At 46.9% G+C, this 9,476-nt stretch overlaps 1 protein-coding gene and 1 long non-coding RNA gene across 5 annotated transcripts; one reads left to right on the forward strand and one right to left on the reverse strand.

Moving 5' to 3' along the window:
• The first annotated feature begins 240 nt into the window (after positions 1-240).
• Positions 241-7,293, forward strand: LOC119334628. 4 transcript variants are annotated; one of them, XM_037607164.1, is made up of 10 exons: positions 242-453; positions 1,468-1,569; positions 1,686-2,425; positions 2,532-2,627; positions 2,708-2,803; positions 2,881-2,976; positions 3,058-3,153; positions 3,353-3,448; positions 4,097-4,243; positions 4,886-7,293. In XM_037607164.1, the coding sequence occupies exons 3-10, from the start codon at positions 1,790-1,792 to the stop codon at positions 6,983-6,985; spliced, it is 3,363 nt and encodes a 1,120-aa protein (XP_037463061.1). In that variant the 5' UTR covers positions 242-453; positions 1,468-1,569; positions 1,686-1,789; the 3' UTR covers positions 6,986-7,293. The 4 variants fall into 4 exon arrangements, with proteins under 4 accessions (XP_037463062.1, XP_037463063.1, XP_037463061.1 ...); XM_037607165.1 differs by lacking the exon at positions 1,468-1,569 and having other exon boundaries at positions 241-453; positions 2,887-2,976; XM_037607163.1 differs by lacking the exon at positions 1,468-1,569.
• A 588-nt stretch (positions 7,294-7,881) lies between these two features.
• On the reverse strand, positions 7,882-9,065 carry LOC119328561. Its single transcript, XR_005159028.1, has 3 exons — positions 8,627-9,065; positions 8,409-8,539; positions 7,882-8,311 (listed from the first exon to the last, which is right to left on the reverse strand). It is a non-coding gene; the product is annotated as an uncharacterized LOC119328561 (long non-coding RNA).
• Positions 9,066-9,476: the final 411 nt, after the last annotated feature.

The following is a 9,476-nucleotide window of genomic DNA, read 5'->3' on the forward strand; positions in this document are numbered from 1 at the left end:
TCAACTAAACCTGATCACAATCTCTAGAGGGCATATTCCATAAGGGGCTGGCACGTGCGGGGCAACGAACGCACGCCCAAAGCCCCAAATGGCTAACAAGAATCGAGCGGTGGATCAGGACGGGAATGTCTCCCCCACGTTGGCGAAATGGGGAAAATGGACGGCAGCCTTTCCATCCCCATCTCCACCGCGGTCGGGTCAGTCTGAGCGAGTGAGATCATCCGTGCGTCCCGTTGTCGTGCCGAGCCAGCCCGCCTCGCCGTCCTCGCGAAAAGTCCCTCTCCCACTCCTCAACCCCCCACTCCTCCTCCTCCTCCTCCCCCGCACCCGCCTCCGCTAACCCTAGCCGGCACCGGCCGTCGCCCCGGCGTCGAACGAAGTCAGCGGCCGGCGCAGATCCCGCCGCCCCCGCCCCCGCCCCCCGCCCCCCGCCGCGGCGCGGGGAGGACGACGGTACGTGCGCCCTCCTCCCCGACCGATTTCCCCGTCCTGCCCCCTGCTGCCCCCGACAAACGCGCGGCGGGCCGATTCGTTGGGGTCTCCGGGCTACGGGGCGGGCACGCCGGGCGGCGATTGGCGGGGCCCGGCGGCCGTCCTCCGGCGCGTTCGATGTTTGGTGATTCGGGGTGGAGGTGCTCCGCTCCGTTGGGTAGGGTCGCCGTGGGCGTGTGGGGCGGATTGGTTTGGGGTTCTGGCGCTGGAGTGTGGCCTGGTCCGGTAGTCCGAGTAGGCCTTCATCTCGGGTAGTGGCCGTCTGATCTATTTATCCTTGACCTCTTTGTATGTGTCCTGTTCCTCAAATTGGTACAGAGCTTGCGCAGGAAGGCCAGCTAGTGGTCGATAAACGAAGTCCCGCGCCGCATAAGGCGTTTGCCCATCCTTTTTGGGATGTTCGTTGGCGATTAGCGCCATAGAAAGGAAGGTCTCTGGTGATGTGGTAGTCCCACGGGTGGTGACCGTTGGGACTAGATAGGTTGCCTTGTTACCTATTCGCGCTAAAAGACAGGCGCGTGGTGGCGCGTAGATATAGCAACTTAGGCGCCGACGGGGTTTCTCGGTTACGTAGCCGGACATTCTCCATGTGCCGTGCCGTTACGGTTGGCTTGGCCACCTTTTGGTGCCGTTTAGTGTGTTGATGGATGCGTGAAGATGATTTTATCATGGAGGGGTAAGGTGTCGATCGTAGATAGAAGCCCCCATGTTGTCGTGTGTCATATCATGGTGCCTCCAATCCAAATAGAGGCACCAATTTCCCGCGATTTTCGCCATTCAAATGATTTCCTTTTCTTTTAAAGTTTTAATGTACCACCAATTTCCCGCGATTCAAATGATTTCTTTTCTTTTAAAGTTTTAATGTATGGACCACATACATCCTAGATGGGCTGTAGATTGACTAGGTACCAAAAATACTCCAGACAAATACACCCTATCAAATGTGCCCTAAGCCTATTTTGATGATCTTGACAGGACTTCCCCTGCCACAGAAAGGGCTGAATGGAGTTATAATAGGTCACAGAAAGCTGAAAAGAGTATGCAGTAGCAAGGCTAAACTGCTAAAGCCAAAAGCACGTATTAACTTAAACTGCTCCTCAGTTATTTCGACGAAAGCATACTTGGAAATATAGTCTCATAACATTATATCTGTCCTTTATGCATGCTCATTTGTTTTTGCAAAATTGTTGCAGGATGACATCAGCATTTCCTCATGTGGCCACAGAAACATTTATGCTTCTGTTTAGCTGTGCAATTGCCAATTGGACAGGTCTTTGTGAATTGAAGTAACATCGTTATGTCTTCTAGCGGGAGCTCCCGTTCTAGAACTAGAAGTGGCCTTGTCAGGGGAAACAATATCAGGGATCCCACCGACAATTCATCTGCTAGAACAAGAAGTCAGATTGCCAGGGGAAACAGCAACATGGATCCCAACAAGCTATCATGTTCTAAAACACGAAGTGGGCTTGTTAGGGTAAACAATATTGTGGATTCTAGTGAGGGTTCATCTTCTAAAGCACAAAGTGGGCTTGTTAAGGTAAACAACACCGTGGATTGCAATAATGGTCCTTCTTCTAGAACACGAAGTGGGCTTGTTAGGGCAAACAATATCGCGGATTCCAGCAAGGGTTCGTACTCTACAACACAAAGTGGGCTTGTTGGAGCAAACATTGCTATGGATTCCAATGATAGTTCAGGTTCTAAAGCACAAAGTGAACTTGTTAGAGGAAACATTGATGTGGATTCCAATGATGGTTCATGTTCTAAAACGCGAAGTGGGCTTGTTAGGGGAAACATTGTTATGGATTTCAATGAAGATTCATCTTCTAAAACGCGAAGTGGGCTTGTTAAAGGAAACTCTGCTATGGATACCCCCAAGGATTCATGTTTTAGAACACGAAGTGGGCGTGTTAGAAGACGCCCCGCTCATAAGGCATGCAAATCTCTAAATTCTTCCCTGTTTTGTTTGTTTTGGGTGCAACGTATTAGTGTATATATATATATATATATAAAATCATCACTTCTCTTTTCCTTGCTAGGTAGAAAGCAAGGATGAACCAGTCATTAAGGGGTCACCTGATGAATGTGAAGCAGACAGTCCAGGGAAAAATAGATCAAATTGCAAGAGTGATCTGGTATGTTGTAATCATCTTTGCTTTTGTTGGTTTGCATCTGAACGCTATATCTAACTATAATTATTTAATTATTCCACTAGGTGCAACTCAAGGATAGCCCAGACGTTAAGGGGCCAGATGGAAGTTGCAAAGAAGACATACCAGTAAAGGATCGATTGAATTACAAGAGTGATCAGGTATTCCACGATGCATTTTTCCTCCTGCCTGCTCTATATAAATATAATACACTATGTCTGACTCATTCCATTACTAGGTTCAGAGCAAGGATGAACCAGTCATGAAGGGGCCTGATGGATGGTGGAAAGAAGAAAGCTCCAGCAAGACTGGATTAAGGCACACGACTGATCTGGTATGCTGCTGTACTATTTCCCTCTCTCGCTCCACTCTGTCTAAAACGGTAGAGCTAAGATATTATAACTGTCACTACTAGGTCCAAATCAAGGATGGTCTACTCAGTAAGGGGCAGTTGCCTGATGGATGGCAAAAAGAAGTCAGGCCAAGAAAGGACGGAACTAAGAGTGATCCAGTATGCTGCAATGATCCTTTTCTGCTTGCTTTTTATCTCTTTGAGCCTTGTCTATCTAAAATCTAAGCTATTTTAGCCAACCTAGTTCCATGTCAAATTGAAATAATGTATCACCAGCATCCATATCAAAATGTCATGTTGAACATTGTACTGCCAGCCTACTATAATATGGCTAAGATGTTATAATTGTCACTACTAGGTCCAAATCAAGGATGGGCTACTCAGTAAGGCGCAGTTGCCTGATGGATGGCGGAAAGAAGTCAGGCCAAGAAAGGACGGAACTAAGAGTGATCCAGTATGCTGCAATGATCCTTTTCTGCTTGCTCTTTATCTCTTTGAGCGTTGTCTATCTAAAATCTAAGCTATTTTAGCCAACCTAGTTTCATGTCAAATTGAAATAATGTATCACCAGCATCCATATCAAAATGTCATGTTGAACATTGTACTATTAGCTACTATAATGTGGCTGTGCTTTATTTTAATCGAAAGAACGGTAAGGAGAAAGACCTTAAGGCATAAACGTAGAGCCTGAGTCCACAAGATAGTATTTTCTCTTCATTCTCAACTCACTCTCCTTGTATCATATTCAGCACCGACTCTTTCAGTCTTTCCTGCCTCCTAGCATGCTTTTACACTGCATCTACTACGTGATAGTCATTGTTACTGTAAAATATGCTTGAAGCCAGTAACTGATTACACTTTTAGTCCCATCATTCTCAAGGACTTTCAAGAAGTTGATTTTCTGAATAGGTTATTAGTATCTAACCGTGTTGATAGCAATTAGCTTTGGCCGCTTACTGAGCTGCCTTTTTAGCGTTCTGAAGATATACTCGAGTTTTCTTTGTTATAGAATGCCTCCCAAAAATCTATTTTTCCTTGACATTGTTTTGTGTACTTTTTGTTGAACCCCTTGTTTTACCTCTAATTCTTTTGATCTCTGCAGTACTACACTGACCCAGTCAGTGGTTATGAATTTCGCTCTCTGAAGGACGTGCAACGTTATATTGAATCAGGAGACATAAGTAAATGCAATGTTAGGCCAAAGAAGAGAACTGCCCAGGGTGCTTGTATTACACAGAATCAAGATTATGTGAGTTCCTCCTATTGTTTTCACTTTCTGTAGCTTGCATGTTTGTTCCATTAGAACATAGAAAGAATATAGGTGCTATATGTATGTAGGTATCGTAGTTACCATTCCTTGAACCAAGCTCCAGCTAATCCCTGGCAAGTTTGTTCCTCATCATGTGGCAATTCTAGGTTGTGCAGTGGGCACAACCAGCCACTTGTAAATTGCTCTTGTCCTGGTTGTTCTTTTGTAGAAAGTAGAAATGGTACTGCTGTTGTGCCGTTTGTGCAGAGAGCTGGGAGTTCCGATGCGCCCTGTGGCGTAGGTCATAGACGATCATAAAGCTCCGTTACTTTCTGAATTTTAATTTCATTAGATGGATCAGATACGAAACTTTAGAAGATGGGTTAAACAAAGATTTAAGTATATGAGCCACCTTTTCTTTTTCTGACTATTGTGTTAAAATCAGATAAGAGAACATGCAAGTGGTTTAGAACTTTAGATGACTGATATATCATAAAGCAGTTGGTCTCTGAAATTTAGTTTCATTAGATAGATCATGCATTAAACTTCAGGGGATAGGTTAAAGAAAAATCTCTTATATATGTGGCTTCCTTTTTCTTTTTCTGATGATTACAACTTATTAGATTATTTTATCAAATTCAGACAGGAACATCATCAGAATACGCAAGACCAGGTACTGCTGATAAGGCTATTCAATGTGAATTACTAACTGAAGAAGGGATCAGGCTACCGTGGGAAGAAATGCTCAAGACATATACTCAAAATACAATGTTACCAGTGTCTGAAGTCATGAAACTGATGCAAAAATATGCGGACAAGGTTGATCCCTCAGAACACAAGAGCGTGCAACCGGTCTCTCGACAGCATGCTTCAAGGGGAAAGAGATCTGTTCAAAGAAAAGAACCAAATGCAGAGGTGAAAACCAAGAAGCGTAAAACCATGTCTAAAGAAAAGGTCGCCACACCTCTCACTCCCAGAGTGTCACCCCGCTTAGTTGCACGGAAGGTTAATCCTGAAGTTAACACTGAGCCTCAAGATGAGCCGACCATTGTAAATCTTGCCAATCAGGTAAAGCCTATTCAAGAAAAAACTGCGGATGTACGAAAAGTTAATCCTGAAGGAAACACTGAGCCTGAAGATGGACCTACCAGGGTAAGTCTTGTCAATCAGGTACAGCTTATTCAACAAAAAACTGTGGATGTGAGCCAGGCAGGCACTGTCATTCAAATGCAAACCAAGCATGGGAACACTGCCAATCAGTTACAGTCGAGGCAAACAGATGCTGCCGTTCCAGTACAGATCAACAAGGGCACTGTCAATTGGTCACAGCTGTGCCAACCAGACCCTGTCACCCAAATCCAAGCTGATACTGTCGTTCCAGTGCAGACCAATCATGTGGGCGCTGTCAGTCAGTTATGGTTGAGCCAGGCAGCCACTGCCAATCGAATACAGACCAATCAGGAGAGTACTGCCAGTCGGTTACAGTCGAACCAAGCAGAGAATGCCAATCACATACATGGTATGCAGAAATACACTACCAACTACTCACAGCTGAGAAAAGCAGACACTACGCATCAGAAACAGACTAATCAGAAAAATACTGCCAGTCAGTTATGTTCGAGCCAAGAAAAGTCACCCTTTCAGAAGCAGACTGGACAGAAATACGTTGCCAATTACTCTCAGTTACCACAAAGCCATGGAAGCACTGTGAATCACATGCAAACTAATCAGCAACACACTGCCAATCAGAATCAGTTACAGTCAAGCCAGGCAGACACAGCCAACGTTTTACGAGCTACAAAGGAATTCTTTGTGAATCACTCACTGCTGAGGCAAGCAGGCGCTGTGAACCACATGCAGAGTAACCAGGCGAACACCGGCATTCGATTACAAATAGGTCAAGCCGACACTGTGAAGCAAATGCAAACCGTGCAGGGAAATAGCTCTGATCGGTCACAGCTGGTCCAAGGTTTACCTGTTAATCAAACACAAACTATTCAGGAATACTTCACTAAGCACTCGCAGCCGAGCCCAGTAAATACTGTGAATCAAATGCAGATTAGCCAGGAAAACACCGCCAATCAACTACGATTCAGTCAAGCTAACTCTGTCAATAAGGCACAAACTATGCATGAAAATACCACCAGTCGATCACAGCTGATCCAGGGTTTGACTGTCAACCAAATACAGGCTATTCGGGAAAACAATACCAGATACTTGCAGCCACGTTATGCTGAAAATCCTATCCAACAGTCTGGTTTCTCTTCGGCTCCTGAGTGGGGACATGGAGCACCTGCCACAGGCTTCTGGAACAATAATGTTGAACATCAGAAGTCGCCAGCTCCGATGCAAATAGACGCAGCACCTGTTGCAACCTCCTCGGCAAATGTTGAACCCCAGTATGTGCCTGCCCCAGAGCCTGTTTTGCCAACACATACTGCGGTGCCTGGAGGTGCTGACCCATCTGGGTTCGCCCTGCCATCATTTGGAAATTCCTGGTCAGACCCATGTATCGAGTTTGCGTTCAAGACCCTCACAGGCGACATCCCTGTTCTGGATCCAACTGTCGCGGACTACTTTCCTCTGCAGCAAGACTTGAATAAAGTCGCACCACCAGATTACTCCGCTCCCTCCGTTGACGATACTAGAAACCATAGACAACATGTCAACCAAGGCAGCCAGCACTCGGCCCCAAGGCCATCAAATGGGTTCTACAATGGTGGCTGGTTCCCTCCCCAGTGATGCCCCTGGAAGGCTGAATGGATGAACCGTAGATTTTTCCAACTTTGTTAGACATTGTGTACATCCCACCGGATGCCTCTTGTCATAGGATCAGATTGGCTTCATAGACGCCATGCTGTTGTAGATGATCTAGCTGTGTTTTTGTTTTTCTTTCTTCCTGTGTAGTTGCCCGGTAAATCTCATTTGATGTATCATCAGGGCCAACTCGCTAACACACCGTTGCAAGCACCATAGTTTGACTATCTTTGCAAGTGTTTATGGTATGCGGATAATAAATGGCGGTCCGAATCGACAGCGTCTTTCCGCAAGTTCCTGGACCATTCTCTTGGATACAATTTGTGTTCATGGTTAGGAAGCAATACCATTGCCAGTATCTAATATTCCTTCACTAAAGTGCATTTTCATATGATGGATCGATGCCTGCCTGGGGCAGTTGTCCCTTGCTCATTGTTTTAGTGTCTTGAACACTTCATTTCGGTTCTAAAGTCACACATGTGAATGATACACCGTGAATTGGTGTCTTTGAAGTTCTGCTTGGTGTTCTAGTACGAATTAGTTCTTGATGATGCTCGACTCCTAGTTCCGATTCACAGCACACCTCCTGTTCAAAGCTCACCAGTTAAATTCTCAGCAGAAATAACCGAAATGATCGATGCTATGGACCACGATAACTATCGTGGCAGTCATACAAACTACAGAAAAATAGCACCATAAGTCAGTTAAAATCTTGAGTGCGATGACAAGCACACATATTGTGTCGCAAAGCGGGCAGCAGTACATCACACATAACATGTACTTCCTCTGTAAACTAATATAAAAGCGTTTAGATCACTATGTTAGTATTCTAAACGCTCTTATATTAGTTTACAGAGGGAGTACTTATAATAATTGTCATAAAAGGTCCACGATAACACAAAATGAGAAAGACATGGACACCTCTTCAGCACACTGAATCCAGTCGCGGCATCGACGGCTCAACGCACATCCAAATCACGAGCGTGGCGGATATCCCAAATATCCCGAAGACATCTATCGTCCGTGAAGTGAAATTCAGCACCCCTTGATGCCCTGTTCTCTACCTGAAGCAACCTCCGCTGTTTCGCGATGAACTCCTCGTCGATGGTTTTCACCTGAAACTCTAGCACTCTCGCGTTCAGTACGAAGAATGCGGCGAAGTTAACTTCCGGCAGAACCCCCCGATAGGATTCCAGTACTATTGTCTTCAGATGAGTATCAAGGCAATGTGATATAAAGGTTCCGATGTTTGCGACGCCAGTAATTCTTCGGCCCTTTCTTCCTTGACATTGACCGGAAAAGAGCATTATACTGAGAAACAATTAACAAGTTCAAAAGTTAGAACAACCCAAGTATATCAAAGGCAATGCTGAACAATATGAATTGTCAATGAAGATTGCATTGTCACCTCATTCTGTATGTACAGCTTCTCCAGGCAGGGAAAGAGTCTCGTCAAGTCGACAATCATATCCAAACTAAAAAAGCGCACTCTAAAAGCCAAGATCTTGACGTCGTCGTCGGGCTATCAGCACCTACATGCTTTATGAAACGTGAAGCACAATATCAGGCCAACCGACATGCCATTAATTTCACTAAACAAAGCAAATGGAGCTCACAAGTGCGTACCTCGACAATCCTGTCGAAGCTGAAACGATCGTTCTGAACGATGCAGAAGGTCTCCAGATTAGGCGCGTCGATCACCGATACTCGCAGGTCATCGCGTAGATTGAAATGGAGCAGCCTTTCAAGACAAGGGGTATTCTCGATTACGACTTCATCCAAGTTGGGCATGCCCATGGAGTTCCAACCAACTAGATGCTTCTGATCCGAGGGGAGCTGATCCAGGCGCGACGGAGTCCGGAGATGTACCCAAGCAGCAAGCACTCCAGGGCGGGGCACCCGGCAATGAGGCTGCCCAGTGCGCCCTCCGAGATGACGGCCTTGACGAGTGCGAGGTGCTTGAGCTGGGGAAAATGAAGCGATTGGACGGTGTCACCGGGGAGGTGGCATAGTTCGATCCTGACAAGGCGGAGCGTGGCGGCGAGGATGCGCGAGACGAGGCGATCGAGATCGGAGTGGTGGGTTAGGATTGGGAGGAGGCCGCCGCGGTCGAGGTTGAGAGGGGCGGAGCGCCAGAGGTGGCGCCACCGGGACGCGAGGACCTGGGTGCGGGCGCCGTCCTTGGTGGGGAGGAGGGAGACGATCTCGCCCAGGACTGCGTCGGGGATCTGGCTGATGCGGTCCTCGGCGGCCCCTTCGTCTTCGTCTTCTCCCGCTCCGGGCTGCGGCCCTTAGTTGCCGGCGGCTCTGCCCCCTGCCGCCGCCTCGAGCAGCGCACGCTTCCTCTTCTTCCTGCCGGAACCAGGTCCGCGTCCGCCCGCCTCCGTCTCCATGGCCGTCGGGTAGCCTCGTCGGCGGCGGCAACCGCTAAATAGCCCGTGGAGGTGTCCATGTTGGGCCTGGGCTCAGCCTGTGT

This window comes from Triticum dicoccoides, chromosome 7A (assembly GCF_002162155.2).
Source record: "Triticum dicoccoides isolate Atlit2015 ecotype Zavitan chromosome 7A, WEW_v2.0, whole genome shotgun sequence".
Taxonomy (NCBI): domain Eukaryota; kingdom Viridiplantae; phylum Streptophyta; class Magnoliopsida; order Poales; family Poaceae; genus Triticum; species Triticum dicoccoides.

Bases quoted from the DNA above. Each gene is read 5' to 3' on its own strand.
- LOC119334628 (XM_037607164.1), top strand. From the start codon at position 1,790: ATGTCTTCTAGCGGGAGCTCCCGTTCTAGAACTAGAAGTGGCCTTGTC. The intron at 3,449-4,096 runs GTATGCTGCAAT...TGATCTCTGCAG, and splicing joins ACGGAACTAAGAGTGATCCA to TACTACACTGACCCAGTCAG. The intron at 4,244-4,885 runs GTGAGTTCCTCC...TATCAAATTCAG, and splicing joins TTACACAGAATCAAGATTAT to ACAGGAACATCATCAGAATA.